Raw genomic sequence first — 12,325 nt, 5'->3', positions numbered from 1 at the left:
GGGGGGGGGGGGGGCGTGTGGCGGGGAAAGTGACGTAAAAAATAAAAAAATTGAAATTTTTTTCCAAAGAAACTTTGGATGATATAAAAAAAATCTTTAAATTTGAAATATTTTTTAAAAATAATTTTAAATTTTTTTTAGCTTGTTTGGGGTAGGGATAAAAATATATTTAAAATTTAAAAATTAAAAAAAAATTAAAATTTAATTTTTCTTGAATGGGGATGGTCAGATACGCGGTGTTTGCAACAATTTTTAAACATATGGGAAATAAATTAACCACACAAATAAAATCTGAAGAAACATGAATATTTTATTGATAATAGTGCGGGTACAATTCTGTTCCTCCCTTGATTCTACTCTCCTAAGATTTTTCCATGATTTGAGTGTTGTTAGTGGCGTATTTCTCGAACTAGGATGATTTAGATTTGACGGAATAATCCATCAATTTGCGGAATATTCGAGATGTCTTTTAAGGGAATATAGTACCTTTTATATAGACATGTATTAGGGTTTAGGGTTGAGTAGCCTCCAAGAATTCTAATTAAAACTGAACACACTTTCTAGAGTCCCAATTCGAATTGAACACGTCTTGTAGAGTCCCACAAAATTTCAATGGCTACACGGGATATAGACAAGTTAAGAAAAAAAATTAAAGGATGAAGTAGAGTTTAGGAAAATGTTTTCCATAATTTTGGAAGGGGATTCATTTTCCATAAATATGAGGAAAATGAGTTGATTTGAAAAATATTTTCCAAACATTTAAACCAACCAAACGTCAGGAAATTGATCCTCCATACCAAACACACCTAGATTGTATGATGAAGCATAAGAGTGAACACAACCGTCAGAATCAATGACTATTGTGTTTCATTAATATTTAATTTGTTAGTGATATAATATATATGTGGAGCATATTATTATATCAAATGATAAAAATGTGAACATAACAAATAGATATAGATATATATATATCCATAAGCAGAAGGTCGGTATAGTGATATTTGTCCCCTCTATTTGTTTTTATTGATTGGGCAAACAAACACATAAGGGAATGGAGGAAAACAAAAGGTGATAGCTTTGTGCGCTTGTGGGTCAGCATGAGGCGTTTAGAGCCTTACAAGTCTCAAAATCATCAATACAGCTACAACACATAAAGGAGGGTGAATGAAACAATATGTAAAGTAATGGTGCATGTTCCAAGCCCCATATCGCACCACCGCCAATACTCTACCAAATCTTACTTACAACTATTTTTATTTTCAGAGTTTAACATAACAAAGTTTTAATTTCGAAAGTACACCGTCCACCACAATATGTTGTATTCACATGTTTTCAGTTTATATTCGTGTATACCCAACTTACTTTTGTTCAACAATTGTTTATAATACGCCCAATATACTACATTTCATTGTTAATAATAATATTAATCTTATGTAAAAGTGTATATTAAGAGTCCTTGGGTAGAATGTATAAGAATAATGGTAAATAGAGTATATTAGTAATGTTTTCATTATTAATGCTTGTATTAGTTATGGTTGCATTAATTATACATAGATATTTTTATGCATTGTTTGCTTTGGTGCATTAAAAAGTAATATACACCCTAATACACAATAGAGTGTATACATAGATTGGAAAAGAGTACCAAACAAGTTACTAGTGATACACAAAGATAATGCATGCATTATTTTTCCTAATACACTCTACCAAACGACTTATGTGCATAAATAATTTATACACACTTTTACATTGTACACATCACATGTGAATTAGAGGATTTCTCATAGTTGGTGTTAGAACATTTTTGTGGTAAGATTATAATTTAACTAACAAAGCGAATTCTCAATTTAATCAGAAGAGCCTAGAGCTCTCTGATATCTTTCCCTAAATTCCTACTAGAGTTATACAAAATTATATAATATTATAAGAAAATTGTGTTTCGTTTCCCATAAAGTTCAACCCACGAAACAAAATGAGTCAAAAATATCATCAAAGTGCTCAAATCTTCATTGAATACCTTCAAATCTTAATCATAACTTCAAGATGACACACCACCAAATCTCAATCATCAATTTATCGAAAATTCGACAAATAGAAAAATCCATTTGTACATTTTCAAGCTTTTAAAAAATATGTATATGTATATAGAGAGAGAGATGCCCATTGTTCCAATTTTCACTTTCCATGCAAGGATATTGTTGCTCCAAAAATGCACACGCAAGTGTACACAGTCATACAAGTAATAAAGTAATTCTATTACTTGTTATTCACTCAAGCTATGTGACAATCAGTGAATTGAAATTTTGACTCAATCGGCTATTAAAAGAGAGTAGTCGACTTTTTTGTTGGTTAATATAATATAATTGATAAAGTAAAGTACTAAAATAAATTGAGTCAGGGATTTTTTTTTCGACTCGATCACCAATGTGGTGTCTAGTACATTCCCCTTGAGTTACAAGGATTTTGTTTTAGAGTTTTTGAAGTACTTGTGTGTATAGAGTTGTTGGTCCTTGACCCTATCTGATGCACGATTAGATATTATAGTTTGACAGAGTCTCTACATGTATAACTTATACTGACTTTTTATTTCACTTTTCTTTTATAATTGTGAACTCAAAAATTACGAAATAGTATGAAAGATAAAAGTATGGCAGTATACAAGTTCAAGTGGAGTGTGTTGTTTTCTTCTGTTGGTATGGCTGCCTCTTATAGTCATCTTTGGTGAGGCTACTCCTGCTCTAAAAAGACAATTCAAGGATGTTTCATTCTCTTAGAAGCTCTTGTACCTATCTAAACTAGTTCCTAGGGAGGGTGCCATGTATATTTTAAAGACATTCTATTTTTATCAAATACTGAAAGTATTTTATGTATTTAAAGAGGGTGAGAAATTGATATTTGTTTACTTCCTCGTTAACAGTTTTCAAGCAGCTAGTGAGGATTTTCCTATCTAGGTGTTAGAGTAGGTGCCGGTACGGCTTAGTCGTTTGGTTTGTGACAATTTCATTTTGTTCCTACACAACCTGAATCGTTTGGACTTCAAAGTTTGTCTCCAAACCTTCAACCTAATATTACCTCTGTCCCATGTCTTATCAATCAATACTATGTCATCCAAAAATAACATACGACATGGAACCTCCTCTTGAATAGACCGCATTAACTCATCCATCACAACGGCAAATTAGAAATGGCTAAGAATTGATCCATGATATAGCCCCATCTCCACTGGGAAGTGCTCCGAGTCTCCTTCTACTGTTCTAACCCAAGTCTTGCCTTCATCATACATGTCTTTTATTGCCGTAATATAAATCATTGGGACACCTCTAGCCTCCAAGAACCTTCAGAGGACATCCCTCGGGACTTTATCATAGGCCTTTTCAAGGTCAATAATCAACATGTGTAGGTCTCTCTTCCTTTCTCTATATTTCCCAAACTAGTCTTCGCACAATATGGATGGCTTCAGTAGTCAATCGTCATGGCATGAATCCAAATTTGTTCTCGAAAATGGGTAACTCTCTCCTTACCGTCATCTCCACTACTGTCTCTCAAATCTTTCTAGTGTGCCTTAGCACTTTAATACCTCTGTAATTTTTAAAGTATTAAATATCACACTTATTCTTGTATAATGGAACCATTATAGTCCACCTCTATTCGTTGGGCATTTTCGTTGTCTTAAAACTAGCATAAAACAATCCAGTTTACCATTCCATGCCTACTTTTCCTGTGCTTTTCAAAAATTTCTCTGGAATCTCATTGGATTCAATCACTCTTCCCCTCCTTATCCTACTAATAGCACGTATAATCTCCTCAACCCTTAAACACCTATAATACCCAAAATCCCAAAGTCTATCGCATTGCACCAAATCATCCAACACAATGTCTCTGTTCCCTTCTTTTTTTAAGAGTTTATGAAAGTGTTTTCCACCTTTGCTTAATGGATGTGTGTTGCACCAACACCTTGCCTTTCCTCTCCTTGATGCACTTTACTTGATCCAAGTGCGAGCCTTTCTGTCTTTCGCTTTCGCGAACCTATACAGTTTCTTTTCCCCAACTTTGTCCCCTAGCTCAACATATAAGCGTTTTAAAGATACCGCCTTAGCCGTCATAACCGCTAACTTACCTTCTATCTTCGTCATCTTATAGACTTCCTTAAGAGTCCACTTCTCTTCCTCGTCATGCATTCCGCAAACTTTGTATATGCAATCTCCTTTGTTTTCACTTTGCCTTGGACTTCTCCAACCACCACCAATCTCTTTGATGACCACCAAAGTTACCCTTCGATGCCCCTAGCACCTCTATATTTGCTTCCCTAATGTAACTAGTTGTCTTATACCATATGTTGTTCACATCCCTGCTACCACTCCAGGAATCCACACCAATTAACTTCTCCCCATCTCCCGAGAAAGGGCAGGGTTCATGCCACTCCATTTAATCCTAGGTAGATCAAATGAGGTCTTCTTCTTTCTATCCCCCTTAATCTCCAAGTTCATCACCAAAAGCTTGTATAAGATAGTAAATTCTCCCTCGGGATAATCTTGCAATCCTTACAAAGGCCTTTATCATCCTTTTTAAAGAGTAAGTAATCTATTTGAGTCTTAGCTACTGTGTTACAAAAGGTAACTAAGTGGTTCTCAAAAACACAAGTTAGCAATTACCAACTTAAAAGCGTGTTACAAAAGATAACTAAGTGGTTCTCAAAAACACAAGTTAGCAATTACCAACTTAAAAGCATTAGTAAAATCTGAAAGCAAAGCTCCACCTCCCATCCACTCCTCTCCCCAAAACCAAAACTTCCATATATCATTGAAGCCACTACAAGTTGCCCCGATATGGCTATTAAAATCTCCACCAATAATAATAAATATTATTTACAAATAATAAAATATTATTTATTAGTCAACATTTATTGTATGATTATTTCCATTACTACCACTTCAACGCGAAAAAGTACATAAAAATTTCCCAATTTAAAAACTTATTTAATGTGAGGAATATTTCAAGTAAAACGATAATTTTCACTCAAAAAAGGGATAAGGGTCTGAAAAATACTCCAACTTTGGTCGAATTTGCTGTTGTGATACTAAACTTTCATGACGACCTATTACCTCCATAGACTATTTAATACCATATTTGAAACATATATATTTTCCCACGTGGACATAAAAAATAATGCAAAATTATAAATAGTAATGTGTCCACATGGGCACATATATACCTTTAAAATACACTATTAAATAGTTCAGGGGGTAAAAAATACGGTATTAAATAGTCTAGGGAGGTAATAGGTCCTTATGAAAGTTTAGTATCGCAACAGCAAATCCGACCAAAGTTGGGATATTTTTCAGACCCTTATCCCCTCAAAAAACATCAGAAACGAAGTCAGAGGGATATCAGTTTACCCTCTCCTTCCCAATGTTTTGGCTTTGTCTTTTTGGTTCTTCTAACTCTTTTTTTTTTAAATGAAACTCGTGTTCAAACAAATTGAACTCTAACTATCCATTTGACTAGTGTGTTGCATAAAATTTCATCAAAAGAGAAGCATTTTATATTATGAATTTTTTCCCCATAGCTCGATTCTAATTTTGGAATACTCTTTTTTCAACTTTAAAGTTCAAATAGTGAGTTTAATTATTTTAACTTCAATCAAGTATGATAAAAAAAAATGATAGCTAAAATATATATGCTAAAACCTTCCATCTTTAAAATGGGATATGCCTAATCCCAACCAAGCAATGATGTGTCTCAAACTAGTAGTGGAGGGACACTTTTTGTCGAAAACGTTTGCCTATAAAATGAAGGAGGAAAATAAAGTGTGACTACATACATACATAGTGAAAGAAGAATTCACTAATAACAATTAATTCTTGAGTAGTCTTTTATTTTTCAACTCTTTCACTAAGTTGAAAAGAAAGAAAAGGTTAGTAGTACAAGTTAATTAAAAAGCATCATCACAATTGATTCTTTTCTCTTGATAATTAGTAATTACGTACTACTTTGTTTCAGATGAGTTTGACTGTTGCAGATGCTGTGGACTACAAAGGATCCCCTGCTGACAAGTCTAAAACTGGCGGTTGGGTAACTGCTACTCTTATCTTAGGTTTGTATTAATTTCGAATTTTTAATTTGAAGTTAGACATATTTATTATATGATAAAGCTAAGTAGGCTGTCTTCACCATCTCAAAATTTCCTCCTTGTATTATTAAATACTAATTGTTGAAATGGTTATGGTTAAGTAATTAGCTGAATTGCAGGTGTATATATATATGCATATGCATGTTGCTTCTCCAACTAAACTTGCGTCATGTCATGAAATTATATAGATTTGAGAATAAATTAAGAATTGTACGTTTGGATATTCTAATGGTTCACGAGAACACATGACAGATTCCTAGGTAGCAAGATCGATCCCGTTCTGGTTAATTAAAAAAAATACTATACCTGATCCTCAAACTGTGTTTTGGCCGTACGTTTTGTTTGGTTCATATATAAAATTGATACTCCAATTTCTATATTTTGCTTTCAAATCAATAATAATGCCCGTTTGGTAAATGAATGTATTTTTTTGTTGTTGCAGGGATAGAAATAGTTGAAAGGCTTTCAACGATGGGAATAGCAGTAAATCTGGTGACATACTTAGGTGGTACTATGCATTTGGCTAGTTCAAATTCAGCAAATATTGTAACAGATTTCATGGGCACCTCCTTTCTCCTCTGCCTGCTTGGAGGCTTTCTTGCTGACTCTTTCCTCGGCAGATACAAAACTATTGCACTATTTGCTCTTATACAGACAATGGTAATGGAGTAATTCATACGGTAACACTTTTCGAAGAATTTATATTGGAATTTGATCATATATATACTGTACTACTTCAGGGAACTGGGATGTTAACAGTGGCGACCAGCCTGCCCCAACTGCGACCCTCTCCATGCCATCGTCATGATGTCAATTGCCAACCAGCAAATGGTTTTCAAATGGGAATACTATACTTAGCTTTATATCTCATAGCATTGGGTACTGGTGGCTTAAAATCTAGTGTGTCAGGATTTGGAACGGACCAATTTGATGAGAAAGATGACAAGGAAAAGGCGCAAATGGCATATTTCTTCAACAGATTCTTCTTCTTCATCAGCTTAGGGACATTGACAGCAGTTACAGTGCTTGTTTACATCCAAGATGAAGTTGGACGGATTTGGGCATATGGTGTTTGTTCAGTATCCATGTTCATTGCCATCATAATATTCCTTCTCGGTACTAAAAGGTACCGATACAAGAAAAGTGCAGGAAGTCCAATTGTTCACATTTTTCAAGTCATTGTTGCTGCTATAAGGAAGAGGAAAATGGATCTTCCATATGATGCTGCCATGCTCTATGAGAGTACGTCTACTCCAGAGGCTATGACAATCCAACACACACAAGAATTTAGGTTAATTAACACAATATGTTTTGCTTAATTTTTATTTAGTACTTTATATATATCTAGAATTAAAATATTTATATTTATATACCGACTGTGTACGTACGTAGAATATTGGACAAGGCTGCTATCGTAACTGAGGGAGATTTTGAGGCGCATGCATCTTGCTCTGCTCCAAATCCATGGAAGCTTTGCTCAGTGACAAAGGTCGAGGAAGTGAAAATGATGGCAAGGTTGCTCCCAATTTGGGCCACCACTATAATATTCTGGACCACCTACGCACAAATGATTACATTTTCTGTTGAACAAGCTTCTACCATGGAAAGAACAATTGGCAACTTCCAAATTCCAGCTGGATCTCTCACTGTCTTCTTTGTCGCAGCCATCTTGATCACCCTGGCTCTTTACGACCGAATCATCATGCCACTTTGGAAGAAATGGAAAGGGAAACCAGGTAATTAATTAATTAAACATGAATATATAATTAATTACTTAGAATTAATGCAACCTAATCATGATTCATGTGCGCGAGTGGCTTCCAGGTTTTACAAACCTACAAAGAATTGCCATTGGCCTTGTTTTATCCGTAATAGGAATGGCAGCAGCTGCACTAGCAGAGCAGAAAAGATTAACAGTTGCGAAATCAGTGGGCCGCAACACTTCAACTTTGCCAATTAGTGTATTCCTCTTGATCCCACAGTTCTTCTTAGTAGGAGCTGGGGAAGCCTTCATATACACCGGACAGCTTGATTTCTTCATAACACAATCACCCAAAGGGATGAAGACAATGAGTACTGGCCTTTTCTTGACAACCCTTTCACTTGGTTTCTTCATTAGCAGCTTCTTGGTCTCGGTTATCAATAAGACGACCAAAAGCAATGCTACAGCTCAAGGCTGGCTTGCAGACAATATTAACTATGGAAGGCTAGACCTCTTCTATTGGCTTCTTGCTGCGTTAGGAGTCATAAACTTTGCCATCTATCTAAATTGCGCAACTTGGTACAAACCAAGGAAGCCTATATCTGCCATACCCATGGAGACGTTGCACAATGGATATGGAGCTGAAGACAAGTGCTAGAATAGAGCTAAGTGCCAATGTAGCAAACATACTATATAGTATGATTTTCAAGTTGCCCTTTATAATTTTATTAGTTTCTCGTATACCGAATCATGTAAGGTATGATTTTGTTAAATAATATCAATATTATGAAACCCACATTTAATTTGAGAGAATAATTAAAAAAATAAAATAAAGAATGAAGTGTAAGTTTTTGCGGATGATTTAATGTTGATGCCGTATCGTGGCTTCTCTGTCAAATTCACAATGATGGATATGTAAGGATTTAACAGATTGTGAAAACATAAACTATCTGATTATTCATAAATCCAATCAACTATTCACAATCGTAGAACTACATGACTTTCACACAAAATTAATAACTCAATCAAGAATACATATCTGAATAAGTCATAATGTTCTTCGAGAATCTTGACTTGAATTGAGTGAAACTATTTTCTTAATTGTTTTTCAGAAGTTGTTTCTCTCCCTTACCTTACACTTTCAGAATAAATTTGATGGATAAGACTAAATTTGTTGGCGGAGAGAGGACTCCTTTAATTTGGAGAGTTATTCCTACGTTCCATCTGAGAAATGGATATGAGTAGTTTTTAAACTACTAGGTAACTTTCTCATCTTTATGGGTAGTTTAAAACTACTTGGTAACTTCCCCATACAAATTTAGGATTCAACTTATTTTGCTTATTAAATCAAAAAATATAACTACATGGTTTAATATGTATGTTAATCGTCATGTGCACAATTAATGTTAAATTCAACATCATTTGTCATCATTAAGTAAAATCAATTAGTATGAGTCATGGCGGTTGTACATCACTTTATTTGGCATAGTCCCTTCCATGCACTACAATATTAGTCTATTACCTAAAACAACTTTTCAAATACATAATGGGTCCAATAATAATGCTTAATATTTTATCTAAGTCATAACATGTCATCATCATTCTCAACAATACTATGTATACAAAAGAAAACAGGTAACAATAGAAACATATATATTTCGAGCTCAAAGTGTCAATGTGCATGAACATAATAAAGTCTTTACATAAAGTTATTCATTGTCATCAATAATGTCTATTCTTTAAACATGTTCAAAAAATGTTTCTAAACTTCTTCTTTAACCGGAAAGTATGTCAATTCCATATATTTGGTACTCTTTGAATACTAATCATTTTTAGAGAAGAAGACTGTTGCAGTATTATCACAATAAATTTTCAGTGGCTTGAAAATATTGTCGACTAGCTCAAGTCCTGAAATAAAGTTTCTCCGCCAATTAGCCTGAACAGTGGTCTCAAAGCATGCCACAAACTCAGCTTTCATAGTGCATGCAGCTATAACAAACTGCTTCACACTCTTCCATGATATTTCTCCTCCAGCTAACAGAAAAAAAGATTTAAATGCTGATTTTTTTTGTATCCACACAACCAGCATACTCTGAATATGAATATTCAACCACATCAAGATGATCAAATCTTCTATAAGTGAGCATATGATCTTTCGTTCCTTATAAGTATCACAACACTTTCCTTACCTCCTTCGAGTGGTCCATTCCTGGATTACTTTGATAACGACCCAACATTCCAACATCAAAACTTTGTCTAGTCTCGTTCATGTCTGGAAATACATTAGGCTCCAAACGACTGATGCATAAGGAATGTCTTTCATTTACTTACGTTTCAATTCATTCCTTCGACATTGATTGAGATTAAATTTATCTCCATTCTGAATTGGAACAGACTTGATGAGCATTTTTCCATTCTAAATCTCTCTAACACTTGATTAATATAGTCTTTCTGAGACAAACCCAATAAGCCTTGTGATTTATCTCAAAATATATCTATCCCAACCACATGGATGCCTCTCCCATATCTTTCATTTCAAAATTGTTAGAAAGATATTTTTTTGGTATCATACAACAAATCAAGATCATTATTAGCAAACAAGATGTCATCAATATACAAAGCTAACATAATAAACTTAATCCCACTGATCTTCAGATAAATAAATACAAAGTGATAGTATATTTAGCACTTTTAAAGTGATGTTGAGGTGGGTCAAATAAATATGATAATATCAAAGTATGAAAAACTTATATGTAACACCTCAGATTCAAAAGATAAGAAATTTCAATCTTTCCAAAAATTTGGTGCCAGCACAGACGGAGTCACCGATGGACCATTGGTGGGCCACGGTCCGTAGGTTGGTCTGTCGTTGGCAAGTTCAAAGATTAGTTGAAATGTCTAGCTCCAGTACTTTTTGACAGTCCACCAAGACGACCCGTTGACATATCCATGAATTGTAGGTAGGTCTCGTAGGTGAGTCTCAGACTTAGTGGAATTTTAAGAATTTGTAGCTTGACCCATAGAGCCCATGTACGGACTGTAGGTTGACCAATGGACTATACATGGGTCCCGTTAGTCAAAGGTACAAAAACAAATTTTTTGAACCCATCGACGGTCAATCAGGACGGTACGTAGGTGGACCCACGGACCATAGGTGTAACACCCCGAAATTTTTTTGAGCTAAGACTTGAACCATCCTTCGTAAGTTTTTACCAAGGAATTTATATTTTTCTTAAGTGTTAAGGTCAATAGATGTAACACCTTGAGTTCCAAAAAGAACTAAATATAATTCATTCAAGTCATTCCTAGGTTCATTTAAGTTTTGGGTCAACTTCAAACGGTCATAACTTTCGGTACAGGATGAGCTAGGAGACCCACACGATATCAAATGAAAGATCTCTGAGTCCTATTTCCAACGCTACCAAATTTGCTAATATTTGAGCTTGTATGAGGGAGATATGCCCATTTGAAGTCGGGCTGTCCAAATAAGGAATGTTACCCGAAAATATGAGGGATATTTTGGTATTTTCCTTACCCAATGGGATTTAAACACTTTTGGTAAGGTTTAGGAGTCTAAACTGATTGGAATCAGTTTTAGTATTCCTAAAATACGCTTAGGCTTTTTAGATGAGTTCAAGAAGAGAAAAGAGGAGAAAAAGTTCAAAGTTCCAAGCGTTCGTTCAAGAAATTCAAGATTTCACCATGAACCTAGTTCTTTGAGGTATGTAAGCTTCCATAGTGTAGGGTTTGTTCACCCACACACCAATCATGAGTTTATTTTGTGAATCTATCCATAAATATTGAGCAATTTAATTTCTTGATGAGTTCTTGATAAATGTTCTTGAAGTTTCCTTATCGATTAAGTTTTGATGTAAGATTCTACTTGGGCCAACTTCAAACGATCATATCTCTTATAATATAAAGAGTTACGTGGCTCGTAAGCTACCAAATTAATGGTATTTGAATCTACTTTCCAACACCACCAGTTTCACGTCAATCCAATTTCTGAGTAAAAAATTACGACTATTTTAGTAACCTAATACAGTCCTGTTACGAATTAGCCGACAGGAAAACATTAAAAGCGTCATTTTTATCTTTTTACCTCCAAGAAAATCTTAAACGAATTTCTTGACTAATTAAAGGCTCAAAACAATCAGATTTTCATCTTCTAATCCATCATTCTCTTCTCTCTCAAACCCTAGGGCAAAACTCTAAGGTAAAATCAAAGTAAAAGACTCCATTCAAGATTCTTCTTCAAGGTATGTCTTTATGCAAGAATTTCATTCTTTTCAACTCAAATTCCTCCGTACAATTATGAATCACTAATAAAAATCATAATTCTTGGCCATAGAGATTTCAAAAAACTAATTCAAGAATCTCAAGAAAGGGTTTCTTGATCGTTTACTTTCAAGCTAGGGTTTCAAGGTTTCTAATCAAGTTCTTCTTCAAGATTCTTCAAGAACCTTGTTCTTCCAGGTATGTAAGGTGATCAT

At 34.5% G+C, this 12,325-nt stretch overlaps 2 protein-coding genes across 2 annotated transcripts in view; both read left to right on the top strand.

Moving 5' to 3' along the window:
• Positions 1-12,325, top strand: part of LOC125877221 (cyclin-T1-3-like) — a 557,390-nt gene that overhangs the window by 501,463 nt on the left and 43,602 nt on the right. The window lies entirely within an intron of this gene.
• On the top strand, positions 5,830-8,623 carry LOC125877220 (protein NRT1/ PTR FAMILY 6.2-like). The gene is made up of 6 exons (XM_049558564.1): positions 5,830-5,914; positions 6,001-6,094; positions 6,573-6,790; positions 6,871-7,421; positions 7,523-7,866; positions 7,955-8,623. Exons 2-6 carry the CDS (start codon positions 6,001-6,003, stop codon positions 8,488-8,490), a joined length of 1,743 nt encoding a protein of 580 aa, XP_049414521.1. The 5' UTR covers positions 5,830-5,914; the 3' UTR covers positions 8,491-8,623.

The sequence above is a fragment of the Solanum stenotomum genome, chromosome 9 (assembly GCF_019186545.1).
Source record: "Solanum stenotomum isolate F172 chromosome 9, ASM1918654v1, whole genome shotgun sequence".
In the NCBI taxonomy this organism is placed as follows: Eukaryota; Viridiplantae; Streptophyta; class Magnoliopsida; order Solanales; family Solanaceae; genus Solanum; species Solanum stenotomum.
Note: the sequence above shows the minus strand (reverse complement) of the source record. Positions and strands in the feature narration are given on the sequence as shown.

Coding starts and splice junctions, on each gene's coding strand:
- LOC125877220 (XM_049558564.1), top strand. CDS start 6,001: ATGAGTTTGACTGTTGCAGATGCTGTGGACTACAAAGGATCCCCTGCT. Junction 6,095..6,572: donor AACTGCTACTCTTATCTTAG/GTTTGTATTAAT, acceptor TTGTTGTTGCAG/GGATAGAAATAGTTGAAAGG. Junction 7,867..7,954: donor GAAATGGAAAGGGAAACCAG/GTAATTAATTAA, acceptor AGTGGCTTCCAG/GTTTTACAAACCTACAAAGA.